General features: G+C 44.7%; 1 protein-coding gene across 1 annotated transcript in view; it reads right to left on the bottom strand.

Annotated features, from left to right (window-relative positions):
• The window catches only part of TRAF1 (TNF receptor associated factor 1), a 227,475-nt gene that overhangs the window by 181,053 nt on the left and 28,120 nt on the right, over positions 1-18,302 (bottom strand). Inside the window, exon 3 of the mRNA XM_078641876.1 lies at positions 8,525-8,609. Within this exon, the coding sequence (XP_078498002.1) occupies positions 8,525-8,609 (85 nt within the window). The remainder of the gene's footprint in view (positions 1-8,524; positions 8,610-18,302) is intronic.

Genomic DNA, 18,302 nt, shown 5'->3' with positions numbered 1-18,302 from the left:
CTTTTACAACGCAAGTCGTTACCACAACTTGCGCTGGAGGGCGCTCTAGACTAAGGAATAGTAGATTTACTATTCCAACACCTTCCCTACTGTACGTAGGCTGGAGTTGGTATAGTAGGAGAAGTGTGGCTCAGGGGTTAGAGGCAGCAGACCCGGAAGCTGAGATCGGTCCTGGACCAGGGTTCAATTCCCCGCCTCGGCGGGGTCTTGGGCTAAAAAATTCCACGGACTCGATAATTCTCGCCCCGGTGCCTCCTCGACTCACGGGTTCACACTCTGCGACTCTGGGCAATAGCTTGCTTAATCTCCACAACGGCCCCTCGCCTGACTTTCACCTTGTGGATACCCTGCTATCTCACAGGGGAATACCAGGAAGGGTTCCCTAAGCAAGCGCCGGGAAACCCACTGCGGGTAGCTGTGCGCTATATAAGCTCAACTACATTTAGTAAATCTTACTATTCCTAAGTCTAGCACCTTAGAGCGCAAGTCGTGGTAACGACTTGCGTTGTAAAAGATGCGCTGTGATGTACCGCGATCATTTTGATCGCGTTGTAACATCATACATGCCCGAATGGGTTCTGACACATTTATATCAACTTTTCATCTGTGACCTCAAAGCAGTGGACACTTTGTACCAGTGGACATTTAAAGCATAATCCATGCACTTATAAACATGCAAATATGTATAACTGACAAATACATATAAAGTTGAAGAAAGCAAATATTGCTTAAGACGGTATATGCTATTAATGCTGTCATCTATATTTGGAAACAATGAAATTGGTATCAGCGATGATATTGCAACTTAAAGGCAAGTATTTGTGATACATTAAAACATTTGACATAACACGTCAGGTTTGTATTCTGGGCAGTGGTTAATTTGTAAAAAAAATAAGTGAAGGGGTTCTCGTCAGGAGGCAGCTTGTACAAGTCCATTTCTCCTGCTAGCACTGCCTAAAACAGAACCAACTACCAACCATGAAAGTGGGGAGTAGGTGTGGCCTAATGGCCAGAGCTGCTGTTCCAGAGCTGGGGAACGAGGTTAGAGTCTCGTCGTCGGCTCAACATCCTGTGACTCTGGGCAAATCACTTAATCTCCATCAGGGCCGGAATAGCTGTGGACGGCACTGGGCATTTCCCCGGTGGGCCACAGGGGCGCGGGCGTTTTTTTTTACCATGGTGGCCGGTTTTGTCACTGAGGGCCGGTTTTGAACTGATTCTAGGCCTGCCTCCTTACTGCACAAGCGCTTTACAAGAACAACAAATGAATGCATCATCTTGCATGTTCTTTACAGAAAGCTCACCTTTATATCTGATTACTAATTTACCTCATTGGAGGACCAAACACATTGTTTTGACATTGCAAAATGTGAGTGGAAGGAGCCCTGAAGAAGTCTCAGGGGGGACAAAACGCATTGACTATGGTTACTATCAAAAATGTTTATGAGAAGATAAGAAATAAAGAACTGAATAATAACTACATATGGGCCTATTTTACTGTCTTCTTTTGAAACATAGGCAATGGATTCATATTATCTGTGGAGTTGTATTGCTTTTGTAACTTACTTTGGAGTGCTGAGTAAAAATTGTTATGCTGTCTGTGAATACGTTCCTTTCCCGCACCAGCAGTGGAAGGGTTAATGGTGTGTAGGTGAGGGATCCATAGGTAACATCCTGCTGGACCTGTCTCGCAGCCAGAGGGCGCTGTCAGTGGGAAGGAGAATTTAAAACACCCTGAGACCACGTTGCAAGTGCTGTGGTGTCAGACAGTGTTTTAAAACAGGAGCAGGCGCGCTGGGAAGGAACAAGGTGACAATACACAAACCTTCTCAGCATCCCTTGGCCTCAGGCTAAGAGGGGCGGCGCCCCCCCTTTTAAAAATAGTAGGGTGGATCCATCCACCCACATCTGCCCCAGACTTATGCCCCGGATACACCAAGAGATGTGCTATGTATTCTTTTTATTCCTTCTGTTGGTACAGTAAAAGTCACCTTCCCCACCCACAATAAATAAAATCCTTTTATTTGGACCAGTATGAATACAAACCCCTAAACTGAAAGAAAGACACAGAGAACATGAGAGCAGACCTTCATGGAAAAGACAACACCTAATTATTGTAAGAAAAATAAATACCAGATGGTGTGGCGTGAGATATGAACACAGCCTTTTCACTCATAACAAAAGCTTTCTCAGTAAGTGGAGTTAATAAAAAACCAACAGCAACAGGGACAGGATGTTCCTCTGTAAAGAGACACATAATAAAACTACGTAAAACATCAGCAGTCGTTTTAATAAGACTGGAAAGTCCCCAGCACTTCATCAGACACGAAGGTTGTGGGACTAGAAAAAATTGTGAATTCGTTCAAAAGAAACGAGGACTGTGTAAATGTAAATGTAAATGTGTTTGTATTTATATAGCGCACTTCTACCCAGAGGTCTCGTAGCGCTGTATTCATACCGCTGTGGAACCCATCCTGGCTTTTCCCTGTGAAGTGTCCACTCCTGGGCACCCCCAAGGTGCAGCCAGGCATCCAAGCGCTGTTGGGGCCGTTGTGGAGATTAAGCAAGCTATTGCCCGGAGTCACAGAGTGGGACCCATGATTAGACTAGGCACCGAGGCGAGAATTATCAGGTCCGGGGAAATTGAGTCCAAGAACCGCCGAGGCGGGAATTGAACCCTGGTCCCGGGCCAGACCTCTGCATCAGGGTCTGCCGCTCTAACCATTGAGCCACGCAAAATATTACAAAGTCACTGCGCCATTTGTACCGCTGTAGTAATGCACAGTAGCCAGGAGTAACTGCCCACAATTTTAGAGGCCCCTCGGCCTCAATAGAAGAATGGCGGAGGGCATCAGATGTCCAAGTACGGACATACAGATGTCCTTGTCCCCTTTGGCAGAAACTCCCCCTGCCAGAGACCCAGGGCTGTAAGTGGGATGAAAAAACTGGGGGGTCTCTCAAAGGGGCGTGGCCAATGTAATTAAGGGCGTGGCATAAAACACGTAAGCTAAAAATCTGTGCGTAGCATAGTGTGCCGCCCGACTTGTATTTTGCTGTTTCTGTCATTGCATCCAGATATATGATGCAACAAGTAACATCATACCTACAACAAGTCTGGACTGCTGGCTTTGTCAATGGTTGTTACTTGCATAAGATAAATAAGCAGCAACTTTGGCTTGTGTATAATATTGAAAAAGCTTCCACTTAAAGACCTGTTGACACCACAACGATGTTGCTGCTCCCGAGTTTCAAAAAACAGAGAAGGGACATCCAGAGAGAAAATTACTCTCTTTAATTCCCTTCCCTTAGAACGCTCACTTGGCATGACGTCATGACGTAACTTCACTAGTGAGAAGTGAGCAGTGTGAGCACCCGCACATGGAATGTGCCTGCTGTCACTGGAGTCCGAAAAAAAAACGGACCGTCTGTGCCCGGGCACAAAACGAGCCCGATAGAGATCTGTTTCGAGGTCCCCTTTAAAAAACTGCTGGTGCCCAGCACTGGTGAGACCCGGCCCACTTAAAGCTCTGCAGAGACCTGTAGCCCTGGGGAATCTGCAGGATTCCGCCCACATTTCTGTGGATTTCTGCAGTGTAGACGGATATTTTTATTTATTTTATTTTTTATTTTATGGAATTTTTTAATGCGCAGCTACTACCCAAGGGTGTCTAGGCGCAGTATGATACTTTAAGATACAGTGGTAAGCACAAACCTATTGGTTGAAGAGCCAAGTCTTCAATGCCCTACGAAAACAGATGAGAGTAGGAGCAGTTTTGATGTGTGAGGGTAGAGAGTTCCACAATCTAGGAGTTGCTACTAAGAAGCGTCTGTCTCCCCAGGTGGCGGTTCTTGTTCGGGGAACAGCTAGTAGACAACTGGCTGCTGATCTTAGGTTCCTTATAGGGGTATATGGCTGAAATGCCTCTCTTAGAAATTTCGGGCCGGTATGATGTATGGCCTTATAGGCAATACATAATGCCTTAAATTTAATCCTGCTCTCCACTCTTAGCCAATGAAGATGGCGTATAGCTGCCGAGGTGGACTGGCGCCTTGGAATGTTGAGGACGACTCTGGCTGCCATATTTTGAACGGATTGAAGCTTGTTCAGAATATATTTGTGCGTGTTGAAAAAGAGGGCATTTCCGTAATCAAGCTTGGAAAACACCAAGGTGGTAATCAGTGTTTTTCCAGCTGATGCTGGCAAGTACGGTAGCAGCTTTTTTATCCTTTTCAACGTAAAAAAGGCAACTGAAACAACCTTATTTACATGATGTTTGAAGGACAGATGTTTATCAAAGATCACTCCAAGATTCCTGACCTTTGCAACTGGGACCGGAGGCGGACCCATCTGAGTAGGCCACCAAATCGGGGACCATTCAGGAGAGATGTTACCAAAGGTCATAACCTCCGTTTTCTCCGCATTCAGTTTTAGGCAATTGCTGTGCATCCAAGCTTGTACCTCCAATATCCCCTCTTGAAAATTAGCTGCCACCACTGGGCCGTTCTTATGCACCGCCAACACAAGTTGGGTGTCATCAGCATAGATAGTTAGGCGCATCCCGTGAGATTTTATGACCCTTGCCAAATCTGCACCATAAATGTTAAAAAGCGCAGGGCTTAACGACGATCCTTGGGGGACCCCGCATGGCAGTTTGGAAGTCGACGAATAATAATTGCCCAATTTAACTGCCTGTATGCGGTTAGCTAAAAAAGAAGCTATAAGATCTTTGGCCAGATTGTTAATCCCCAGGGCTGTGACACGGTCGACCAAGATGGTATGGTCGACCGTGTCAAAGGCCGCCGAGAGATCTAACAGAATGAGCACTGCTGCTCCTCCCGAATCCAAGATGTTTCTGATTTCATCGGAGGCCTTTATCAGCGCTGTTTCGGTTCCGTGTCCCCTCCGGAAACCGAACTGTGTATCATCCAGAAGTTCATGTTGTTCAATGAACTCTGAAAGCTGCTGGGTCATGATGGCCTCTACGATTTTAGCGGGAAAGGGCAGGCAAGCAATGGGTCTGTAATTGGCCGTGACAGTGGGGTCTAAGGAAGGCTTTTTGAGCAAAGGTTTAACAATGGCCTTCTTCCAGATCTCCGGGTAGACGCCTGTTTTAAAGATGGCATTACAAATGGTGGTGAGCGGCTGAGAGATGGTATTGTGGAGTTGATTCATTATATCAGGAGGGCATGGATCAAGCGGAGAGCCTGATTTGATCTTGGCAGCAAGTATGCTGACCTGATCTTCTGTTACTGGCTTGAAACCAGAAAAAGAAGGATGGATCACAGCCAAGTGGGAGGATGGTTCCATCCTAACTTCCGCCGGTAACTGAGGGAAAATTGAGTAAATATCCATGACCTTGGTGGTGAAGAAATTGGCCAACGAGTTACAGAATTCCTGAGAATGCTCAGTTGCAGAGCCAGTGGGAGGAGTAGAGAGAGAATTCACGACCTGGAATAGCATCCTTGCTGAGTTCTGGGCTTGTTCAATTTGACCAGTAAAAAATGTGTTTTTTTGAGTGATGATGGCTTTCTTATAAATTGCCAGAGCATCTTTATAAGTTTGCTTAGCAGAGGGGCTATAATGCTTTCTCCAGCGTCTTTCTAGACTTCTACAATATTGACGCTGGAGACGCAGCTCCTCTGTGAACCACTGGGCCGATGGTGTAGCTCTATTTGGGCAGTAAGATTTCTCAGGTGCCACTTGATTAGCTGCATTTAGTAACCATTCCTGAAAGCCAGTGGACAGAGTTTCAGGATCATAAGAACTTTCCGGGACCGAAGTCCTAAGGAGGTTTGCGAGGTGGAAAATATCTGCAGTTTTCCAGGCTCGTATTCCCAGTGATGACCGGGCTTTGGTCTGGGGAGGGTTAGATTGTACTGCTCGGATTCTGAAGATGATGGCTTGGTGATCAGACCATACCAATGGTAGTACTGTTATCAGGTCAATACCTGGATTATTTGTGAACAGACCATCTAGTGTGTGCCCTGCTTCATGTGTGGGACCTCTCACCAACTGTTGCAATCCTATTGCTTGCATGTCTGTAATAAGTTGGGCTGTGTCCTTGGTTTCCATATCTTCCAATGGAAAGTTAAAATCTCCAAGGATAGTATAATCCAAGAATCCTATAACAGATTCAGTAATTTCTGCGAGCGCGGCTAAGAATTTTGTTCGGGGGCCCGGTGGTCTATAGACCAATGTCCCTCTAAAAGCTTGTTTCTGCGTGAGATTGATAACAAACGCAATAGCTTCGCAGTTAGGGGTTGGAATGTGCTCAAATTTTGTCCGATAAGCATCTTTATGAATGATGGCTAAACCCCCACCTCGCCCGGAAGTTCTATCTTGTCTAACGACACAGTAACCTTCAGGGGTGGCAGCGACAAAGTCCGGGCCAGAGGCGTCGTCACCCCAGGATTCGGTGATGAACAAAATATCCAGTTCCTGGTTGATAATGCAATCCCTGATAGATAAACTATGTTTGGGGAGGGAGCGAGAGTTAATGAGTGCAGCTTTAAAATAATGCCCAGTGCGAAATGGAGCCCTGGTAATTGGAGGTAAATGCGCAGTGTGGTTAGCTGCAGGTACAGGCAGTGGGAGGGTATAATGACATCCCGTGCAAGATGGCCCTATGGGAGTAAGATCGTTAGGAAGCGATAGCGCCTTACAAGACCTACCTAATCCAGGGTTCATCCCTCTTAGCTGACCAGAGGTATAGGAAACGGTAGGAGTAATATCATGGAAGGCAACCTGGACAGGGGGGGTGGCCCTTGGCCCGGAGCTGGCTCGGAAGGGCGCAGACGGGCTTGTCTTAGGCGCGTCTTCGGCGCGCGCCCGCTGCGCTCGTCCGCTGCGCATCCTGGTGAGAGAGGACTAAGTAGCTCTCTCCCGGAAGTGGAGGAGAGCTAGAACGCGTCCCGAGGCAACCCCAAGATGGCGGGTGGTGCTCGAGGACGATATCCAAGGGAATTCCTAGGGGTACCATGGAAACCTGTCAATCCCAGAAATTTCCCTCAATAGGGGCTCAAGCACCCATGATAGAAGAGCGGTAGCCAGAATTTCTTGGCCTCTCTCTCCCAGGAATGCCCGGACTTCCTTGTCAATTCCCCCGGTTCACTGCAGATGGATAAGGGATATTGTTGGGATTGGAGAAAGCCTGAGGGCTCATTCCAAGTGCCTCTGATTATTGGGTCCACACCTCTAGAACTTTTCTTCTGTTAAATTTCAGTAGGACAGTCCAACTGAAATTTAACAGGGCAAAGAGGTCCAATAAGTACTTGGGAAGGTGGATGTTAGTGCATAAGTCCCCAAATCAAAATATGTAGTCCTGTTTGAATGGGGTAGATTGTGATAAATGATAATTATCACACCTAGAAAATCCCAAACCGTCAGTATCGGTTTTAACTGGGTGCAATAATTATCGTATCACCCTCCGAGGAACACGTGATTAGGACCTTACGTTTTGGAAGCGATACCCCATAAATTAGGGTTAAGTTAAGGGATAGTTTGAAACATGTGGTTTGTGTGAGGACTTGGGGTATCACTTACCGGTTACGCTTAGGAGTTGGAAGAAAGCAATATAGTTACAGGCAGCATCAGAGGTGTATAGTGAACAAAACAAATATAAGGGATTTTTAATTTTGTAAGAAAATTCTGATTAAATGTTGCCCCACATTGGCTGTTCCATTTAAATTATACATTTCCTCACTAAACGTTTTCTGAAGTTTCTCACCAAAGATTTTTTGACTTGTTTCCTAATTTTCAGTCTATACTTGCAGGGGATCGCCAGCTGGTTGTCTGAGGTGCTGTGTTTACTGAAAATAAATGAGCTGATAATGAAAGGTAAGAACCCTACTACCTCAGTCAGAAACTACCCCTTTTGTGTAAACATTGTGATGTGACTTTCACAGCAATTTATGAGGGATATACCTCATGAAATTAGCAGCGGTGTATGTGTAAGAAAAACATTAATTTGCACTTATTCCGTTGTTTTCCAGTTGTGTTTATATTGAAGTGTATATCTGCACATGCAAGAATGGAAATCACAAAAAAATGTCCAGGATTACAGCTGGAAAGCAGCCACCGGAGTAATTTTCCAAGAGTAACCTAGAAAAGTTTTGTACATTTCAGTCACACATCTGCACCCATGAAAGGTCAGAAACCTCAAGGGGGAGATTTCCAACTGTGTTCAAGAATCGAACATAGGAAATCTCTGCAAAAGGTAGCACTGCACTGCAGAGAAAGATTCGGCATAACATTCAATCTGGAATTATGTCACCAATATGCAAGTATGATCAATTGAATACCAAGGCTTGTTTTTGACTTGACTGGTTTCTAACAGACCGAAAATGAATGAAAAGCTTTGCATGGGGATAGGTGAAGAAACCCGGGTAACTTTTCAAACTGTGTGAATGGCAGAATACAAAAACTCTGCAAAGCTTTGCGGACAAAAGAACGTCACACACCCCCAATCATCAGCACATGTTGAAATGAAAATTACAACTAACCGAAAATGATCAAACAACCTACCCTTTCTTCTGTCAACAGACTTCCTTCATCCACATTTTTGGGATCCTCTTCTTTGCACTTCTGGCAAATTGAACTTTTAGTGTTTCTGATTAAAAAAAAGACAAATATGGGAGTGTCAAATTACATGCACATTTCTACTGTCTCTTTTTCAAATATTTGTTATAAAAAGACTTACATTTAGTTCGCTGAGTTGGGTTTGACATTATTCAATATATACTTTCAAAGCATGTTTCAGATTTAATTTAAAGTTGTTCTCCTATTAACAGACTATTCAACAGGTTTCTTCAGACCTGCTTTTTCCTACATTTACCAAGAGTATCATAGGCTTCCTTATTAAAATACAATTAGTTGCTTATCCTTACAAGAGTCCTTCAATATTACTAAAGATACTGTCTTTAGAGCCAGTGCTGTGCCAATCCTTTCAAGTCTCTTCTAAATCCTTATAAAATACAATTTTAAATGTAAGGTTATTCTCCTGATACACAAAGACTTATAGGCTTAGGTATATATATCAGAGACATATGGGTTTAATAGATGTCATCTAGAAACCTTTATTATACCCAGGTCTAAGCAGTACTGTGATATAGAATAAAAGAAAAACACGAACAAGAGAGCGCACATGTTAGAGTGAAACCCTATCTGCGGAATTCTATACCACCCCTACTAGTTAAGAGAGAAAACGGGCGCAGGTTGTGAATTAGAGAAACACAAAAAACACAGTTAAATAAAAGAATTCAAATTTCTGCTTTCGCTGTGGGCACTTTTCTGTTCGCCCTCACCCCTATTTTTTGCATCACCTACACCTCTTGTTCCCACTTACTCCATGCTGGTTGATATTAGCATGAAGCACAGAATTAGCAGCCTTGCCCCTCTAATATACATTACTTACATACATTGATAATATACATACCGAGATGGGCTTTTACTGGAGTTTTTGTCAACAGGCTTCATTAACCGCATCAGCGCTAGCGGTTTTCCCGCTGTGCGCTGAAGTTTTGTAAATACCGCGTTAGATGACGAGCTCAGCTCGTCATGACCGCACGGCAGGTTACGCTCATGACGAGCTTAGCTCGTCATGAGTGTGGAAGGGGTTAAACGATCTGCTAAAGTGTCACTCATGTTTTACTTCTACTCACTACATCATGGGGCAATGGGTCAATGGGTCAGCCTTCTTTACCCACTGGTTCCCGTCATTTTGAGTGTCTACACAAAGCCTATGCACATTGGACACACCTACCTACAAATATTTTCTTTCTTTTCTGTTGCTCAGCATGTTCATAGTGTGCTTTGTATCATATTTTTATTTATATTAACTTTAAACAGCAGGTATTTCTTTTGTTCGCTTTCCTTTCCTTTTTAAAGTTTATATTACAAAATGTTCAAGTGACATTATAACATTGTAGCTGCTGACGATTTGTGTAATTTTAAAGGTGGTGATTTATTCCTTTTTCACAAATAATAATAAAATGCGTGGGACAACTGAAAGGCTTGTTGTTTACAAAAACATCACTAGTAAAACAGTTTAATCAGTGAATGTACTTTACATTTATTGCAGGCTTATGGTAGCCGTATTTAGGTGTTGCATAATTTATTTTCCCTTTTTTTGTGCTGTATGCTTCCAATAATAAAATACTATTGCACCGACAAGTCAAGGCAAGCTCTACAGTTTTTTCAATGCTTGTTTACCAATGTCATTTCAACATTCGTACTGTAGAAGTTTGTGATTAATAATGGATCTCTAAGGAAGTCTGCAAGTGACCATTTGCAAGCAGCATGAAAATGCTAGGAGTATTACTTTTCAGGGAAAGTAAGCTGCTGTTAAGCTTTTAATGATAACATTGTTAGGTGAAATTCATTATATATTGGCTTTTCTATTTTTATATGTGTTTGATTATCTGATTTATTAAGACTTGTTTACCTCTTCCGTTTGGTCTGAAGTTGCTTCTTCTCCTGAACGGTGTAAGGACACTGTACGTGCAAAAGGCACAAGCACTTTGTAGGCAATAATTGACAACCTTATGCAGGTTCCACCACAATTAATGGTTCAATGTGCGCCTCTCACAGTTGGCGGTCTAGTTGATCCAAGACCCCGCTTTTGAAAAAAAAATCAGCATTTTTTCAAACTGTTGAGGTTTTGCTTCCTGTCTCACACTGGGGCGGCATAATCTACGTGCTGTACATTGGGAGCCACTTACCAGATTTATCAGTGTGTCTTGGCATTCATTAAGGGTCAAAGGGAGGGGCTCTGATCCAATAGTACGCTATATATGAATAAATAAGAGATGAATGCTAGATGAACTTTAGTGTGCATTCTTATTTCCAATTAAAACACTTAGGAAGTTCTGGGTTACCAACAGCGGAGCCTAAGCTGACTCAATTTTTAGAAATCCTTGATCCGGCGGCCCATCTGCCAGAGGGCCAATAGCTGACAGTGGTAGCAGCTACGCACTTTGTAGGTCAGGGCTGCAGCCACTGTTCTAGCCAGCCCAATCATGTGAAGTTCTCAAACGTGACTCCATCCCAACACCACCTAAGAAGGTACAGAGACCTCTGCCCTCCAATTTAGCTCAACAGTCCCAGAAACTGTGAGTAAAGAAGCAGTAGTAAAAAGGAAAACAGAGAGAAACAAACTTTCATAGCCACCCAAAATGTGTCAGACAGTTAATATCAAAGTGTACATAAATAGCAATAACATGAATCTCACCAAAGATCAATAAAAGGTTGGTTTTTGGTAAAAAAAGAGACTGTTTCCATTTCTATCCTGCATCTGCACTGAAAAACTCTTACCAAGGTAATTGTTTTATGGAATATACACCTTTATGTATGTATATTTAACACTCATAAACTTTTTAGAAACACTCACAATCACCGGATGATGTCATCAGTGATGTCATTTGAGATGTCATCAGTGATGTCACTGACCATGTCAGTCATGAGGAATATAGCATGTTACATCACATGCTATAACAACGCGTTCTATTACAATGACCACATTGTTAGAACGCGATACCTTTCCATTGCAAGGCATTAGATCGACTTGCTGTAGGGGGCGCGCTGGATTTTGGAATAGTATAATTTACTATTCCAACTCCAGCGTGTGCAACGGTAGGGAAGGTGTTGGAATAGTAAATTATTCTATTCCTTAGGTTTGAGCGCCCCCTACAGCAAGTCAATCTAATGACTTGCGATGTAAAGGTATTGCGTTCTAGCAACGCAGTCTTTGTAACGGCCACGTCGTTAAAGTAACGCTATGTATTGGTAGTGTTGTAAACGCTGTTTCCCGTCATGAGTGATGGAATATGTGAGGTCATTATCAGTGCATTGCGGGGCGTATGTGTTAGTATCTGTATGAATAAGTGAGTTGGTGTGTGTATAACTGTATAGGTTAATAAGTGGCTGTATGAGTAGATATATCAGTGGCTTTATTAGTGAGATAGTGGGTGCATGAGTGGCTGTATGGGTGACTGAATGGATGTGTGTGTAGACCTATGAATCAGTTAGTGGGTGCGTAAGTACTGGATGGGTTTGTCAATGATTTCACGAATGATAGTGTGAAAGTTGGAGTGGGTGTCTGAAAGGTTACATGGGGGTGTGAGTGGGTGCGTCAGAGATTCTGTGGATGATGTCATCAGTGATGTCATGAGTGATGTCACTGACCACGTCATGAGAGATGTAATATGTGAGGTCATAAGCAGTGCATGGTAGGGGGGCGAGTTATAGTTAGCTCAACTTACTGTAACTGCTGAATTTCTCTGGTTTTGTATGAGTGAAATGTCAGCCAAAAAATAACTTCCCTGTTACCTTTGTTTTTTTTTTTTTTTATAGGGAATTTCCATCTTTCAGACCTATTTCCCGTTTTCTTAGTTATTTGGGATATCGTGATGACATTGTTAACTGTGACGATCTCGCTTTTTCCATAAAGTCTAAAATACATATAGCCACACACACTACTGTATTTTACACACTAGGGGAATCTTACAGTATTCTCTAAAGTCATGTTTTTGTAGAGAGTTTCAATAAAAACCATCTGTAAAACCTATTAAATTTTTTCGAGGTGACTCCGGAGATCACGATGACGTCGGTAATCGTGATTCCCCTGGACAACTCACGAAAGCAGAAAAAAAAACCAGACATTCAATGACCACCAACACATCCAAAAATAATATGTAAAAAAATCCATTCTGAACATTGCCCTACACATATTACTATATACATACTTCTTTCAAGGCATATTTAAACTCATATTTTTGTACGAAGTTTCTTTAAAAAGCATCTTGCAGACCTATTTTCAGTTTACGCGGATATTCAAAACATTGCGCTGACATAGTTAACCGCGACAATCGCGCCTTTTCCATACAGTCACATATATGCACATATATGCACATACATTACAGTATTTTACAAACTAGAGGTTTATTACTTTACAATTCAAACTCAGGTTTTCTACTGTATTTCTAGAACAACCATCTCTAAAACCTAGTTTCCGTTTTTGCGGTGAGGCTGGAGATTGCAATGACGTTGGTCATCGCGATCCCTGCGGTTACGTCACAAAAGCAAATAGCAAAAGCAGGAATTTATTAGCCACCACCACATACATTTTTTTACTATATAAATAATTCTAACCATCACAGTAGATAACTCACTATATAAATAACTCAAAAAAAACATTTATCAATATCTCTATAACAATGCATATTAATAATTGATTGATATATTTTTTTAGATTTTCTCCAATATTCGTGACGATGTTGATAGTCACGATCTCCTCGCGACGGTACAAGGGTGCCGCTATCGTCGTGAATATCAAGCGCGTTTAAAAAATCTATTTTGGACACATAACTTGTGTCACTAAAACCTCCATTTCTCCACCCTGACCCCTATGTGGGCTTTCACACATCTGGGATGGAGGCAGCTTCACCCATAATGTGAAACATATCAGTCTATTTAGTAGAGAAAGAGATCTTGGCAGACATGTTACTCCGTTACAACCGTGACGGATAGACCGCCCGCCAAAATATAAATCCCCTTATATCCTATGGAATTTATGTCGGCAGACGAGATATCCGTCACAGTCCGCCAAGATATATATCAGGTCCAGAGTCTAAGGAAGGTGAAGATAACATTCAACTGTCAACGAAGGTGGAGGTACCACCAACAGCATTTTCCCCGGTACGGAAGCCCAGAAGTAAAGAACATATTCTGAAAGCCAGTGTGAAGTGGCCTCGGTGATGGGCCAGCTAGGCCTTTCTGGGCCACAGAATGACTGGAGGCACACACAATAATTAGCTAAGGTCACTAGCGACTTAACAACCTTATAATTATACCTCAGGCCGAGCCCGGAGCCAAGGATTGCAGTGGATACATTTGGACCGCCTGCTCTCTACATCCCTCCCATCTTTTGATCAAGAAATATAATGAAATACACAAACAGAACATCTGCACAAAAGGTCTCTCAACATCTTACTGGGTTCCAGGTTCAGGCGGAGTTGGTACCTATGGCTCATGGGCATCGCATCCGGCTCCTGCCCACTGCGCTGCTCTCTTCTGGAACATCACTATAGGGTGCTGACAAGGACCTCAGGGACCGGTTAATCGACATCCACGTGGTTCCCACATCCTTCTCCACCTGTTGAGGGGACAAGGGAACACCTCCTCTTTCTGCCACGTCCTGTGTGCCTTTCCCATCTTCCGGGCCACTATTGCCGCCTCTTCTTGGACTGGTGCCTCTCGGTATCTTCTTGAACCAGGATATGTTTCTCTTGACTGTCTGCCGACCACATTTTGCTGTTACCATGGTCCCTTTGATTTGCACGAAGGTTCACACTTCAGGCTCATAGGGCATCCTGAACTCCACCCAGGGTGGCGATGTTTGAGAACAACTTGGGCCCTAATCTGTAGAGTTGGGGACTTCGCATGCAGATCACGGCTGGCCTTTTCGTTTGACGCCTGTTGCTTCCATTGAGTCTTCTGCACAGCAATGGTCGGGGGCACTCACAGGATAAGATGTCTTGAGGTGTCTGCTTGAATAGTAGCATCGCGGAGGCACACCCCATAGTTGAATGTGGGGACTGTCAGTATGCTTGGAGGAACAGGTGGGGGCAAAATTCGGCATCTTGATGTTGGTCCACCCCAATTCGGAGGGCTCATTCAGTTTCCTCATGAACCTCTCTACCTCCCTGTTAGCTTGCGGCCCTTCGGGGGTAATTCTCTGGTGACAGATTGCTTGCTGCGCCAAGATGTCCTGGAATTCTTGCCCCTGGAAAGGGGGGTTCGTATCAGACTTCACCTCCTCAGCCTGCTCCAGTGCAGGTTGGACATGGGCAAATGCCGTGGAGGGAACCAGTTCCACCATGGGGAACTTGGAGTACGAGTCCATGACCCCCAGGGTGTTGCATCTATTGGGAAAACTCCTGAAGTTGATGTTGACTTTTGATGACGGGGTGAGACTGGGCTCTTACATCACCACAGGTGCAGGGATTGGGTCTTTTCTGGTTATAGCGCATGCGTGACATCTCGTGAGTTCCTCATCAACTTAGGTCATCCATGCGCGGGAACCAGATCTTAGCTCACAATCTTGCCTTGGTCGTCACAGCCCATTGGTAGGCATGGTGGGAGAGGGTGACCATCTGACTCTGGAGGACTTTAAGGATGACAATTCGCTGTCCCCTCAGCACCAGGCCTGTGCCTGTGCCACTCACACTGAGTTTGTGTCATATTTGCCATGGGTGTAAACACATTTTCTGCTCCTCCCACATCATCGACTTAGATCCGTCGAGAAAACTGTGCCACTGTCCCTGGGCTAGATTCTCTTTCACTTTCACGAGGGTGTCATCCACATCCATGGCATCATGTATGTCCTCCTAGTTGAAGGCAACTGGGCGGGCATTGTCTGCGATCATTTTTACAAAACAATGGCACAATCCGCCAAGATTTGGAGGGTGGCCTGCAGTCAGGCGTGGTGTTCTTCCAGGCTCTGAGAGTAGATGAGGATATTGTTGCTCAGATTTATCACGCCTATCAGCACTGAGAGTGTTTCTTTGATGGTGTTCTGAAACACCTCTGCCGCAGAGAAGATGCCGCAGCACAGCCGCATGTAACGTTGGAGACCCACATGCGTGGAAAATGTCATGATTTTATCGACTTTCCGGTGTTAACTCCAACTCATGGTATCCTGAATTTAGGTCTAACTTCGAGAAGCGCTGGGCTCCATTCAGGTGTGCCATGATGTCATCCATATTTGGAGTAACGTCTTTCTCTCTGGATAGCTAGGTTCGGTAATCTCATGTCTACGCAGAGTCTTATGGTGCCAGGCTGCTTAGGTTTAGGCACAATGATAAAGTGCAGATACCCGTGGAATGGGGCCAGACACCTTCTCAATGACCCCTTGCCTCACAAATTCCTGCAGTTTCCTCTCCACTAGCGGTTTAAGGTGAATAGGGACTCTTCAGTGTTGAAGCGTCGTGGGATTTATAGACTTGTAAATGTGCAGGATGACTTTGTGATCTTTAAGTTTCCATAGTCCATGGAACAGTTGAGAAACGTCTTTCAAGAAGTCCACATGAGAGTCGTGAGTCTGCTTTGCGAAGAACACCAGTTCTAGGTCCTCCGTGGTATGGCAGCCTAGCACCCTAGTACCCTTTGGTCCTCTTTGACGTGGAACTTGGTTCTGATGGTCCGGACGTCGACTGCAATGGTGCTGTTCAGAGACAGCAATTCAGTGCCCCCATACATGTAGATTTTTGCATGGCTGGGAGCGAGCATGGGACGAGGTATCAGCTTTTTATATTGCACAGAGTCCAGCACATTCACTGTTGCTCCAATGTCTATCAAGGCTATCACAATGATGTTGTTCACGTGTACAGTCTCTTTCGGCAGGAGCATCCGGCGAAGGAGATAACGAAGATGTTGTCATCCTAGAAGTGGGCGGTGGCCCCTTGAGAGGGGGGTCAGTTCTGCCTCAGAGTGCTCCTTAAGTGTCAAATGCCGCAGAGACCGTATACATCCCCTGGAGGCACCTCCTCTCAGTCGCCTCCTTCCACCCTGACAAATGCTTGCATAATGGTTGATCCTTCCACTCCTAGAACATGTCTGTGCTTTCTGGGCATGTTTCTGATGGTTTGTGATCAAAACCAAAGTAGCCACTCTTTTCGTGGTGCTTCCCATGGGCTCTTCATGGCTGTGATTGACCCTGGCACCTTTGCACCACATCTATCGTCTCCTCCTTGATACAGGGTACCCGCAGGGCTGAGGGAGCTGCAGTAGACATGAGGGGCTTCCATTTCTTCTGCCCGGCTGTTCCACAGTTCATGAGATTGTGCGAGGATCAGGATCTCGTCCAGGGATATCCCAGGTTGGTGCTGTATGAGGCGACGAAGTGAGACAGACTTGCACCCTTAGATGATTTGCATACGTATTTCTTCGCATTCGCCAATGGCTACACACGTGTGTCGAGTTTCCGCAATCTGGCATAAAAATGTCTACAGAGTTCGAGTCCACCTACTTTGCTTGGCACAGCTTGACATGCTCGTAGTCGGGATTCATCTGTGGATCGAAGTGCCTGTTACAGGCAGCTATTGTGGCGTCATAATTATCGTTCTCTCCCGTATTTGGCAGGGTCTGAAACAGTTCGTAGAGCTCATCACTTCTAAAGTGCATCAGCAGCAAGCGTTTCACGGCACCATCCATCTCTCTTGTGCTGTAGAAATAGCGATTAATAGTCCGGGCCACAGGCTCTACTGAGGCGCAGCCGCTGCGGAGTTGGCCAACTAGCTGAATGAGGGCATAGGGGTGACAGAACCGGGAAACAACCATTACAACGCTGTCATTACAACACACTACATTTACAACGCAACTGTTACAACGCAACTGCCTTTACATCGCATGCCATTACAACACATGCCATTACAACGCATGTCACTACAACGCATGTCAATCAGTGCCTGAATTTTGTTTATCAAGAATTAGGAGACGGTGAAAACAAATTTAGTTAAACAGAGGTTTGTAACTAGTCTGCACATGTTCTTAGATACTCATCACTTTAACTGGAAGGTAAATTGAGGGAGAGAATCATGTTCTTCAGGGATGATTATCAGTACCAGGTACGGAGGAGTATCTTAGCATGAATGGGGAACAGAGCATGGTTTATAAATTTTCAAAATTTTCATTTTAAATAATTTACATTTAGTCAAACTTAACAAATGAAAATAAGAATTTCTTCTAATTACCCCTCCAACAGGGGAATAGAACAGGCATCTCTCACAACAAGCTCGCCACATTAATACACTTTGGGGGCTATTCATAAAGGTAACTAACACTTGTAAGTGATTTACATGTGTTCTCAGGACACCCCCGCGCCGCACGGCCCCCAGCTGTGTGTGTGCCCCCTCGTGTGCCCCAGCTGCTGCTCGCAGCCTTGTTTTGCCGCTCTGCCTGCCTTCCCTAGCTGCCGCCTCACTGTACTGCCCCCCAGCTGTGTCTACTTATCTCGTTGTTAACTTGTAGTATTTTGTGCTTTTTTATGTAAAACCACTGTTGTAATGTGTGCTTGTGCCCGTTGTGCCGCCTGCCCCGCTCTCCGCTCCCGCCGCCGTCCTCGCGGCCACTCCCCCTTTTTCGTGTCCTCCCCGCTCCCGCCTCCCAGCTGCTCCTCCCTCCCACTTGTCCATAAATGGCGACCGCGCAGCGCAGGTGAGTGTGACCTGTTCTCAGGACACCCCCGCGCCGCACGGCCCCCAGCTGTGTGTGGGCCCCCTCGTGTGCCCCAGCTACTGCTCGCAGC

Source organism: Lissotriton helveticus, chromosome 5_1 (genome assembly GCF_964261635.1).
Source record: "Lissotriton helveticus chromosome 5_1, aLisHel1.1, whole genome shotgun sequence".
In the NCBI taxonomy this organism is placed as follows: Eukaryota; Metazoa; Chordata; class Amphibia; order Caudata; family Salamandridae; genus Lissotriton; species Lissotriton helveticus.
Note: the sequence above shows the minus strand (reverse complement) of the source record. Positions and strands in the feature narration are given on the sequence as shown.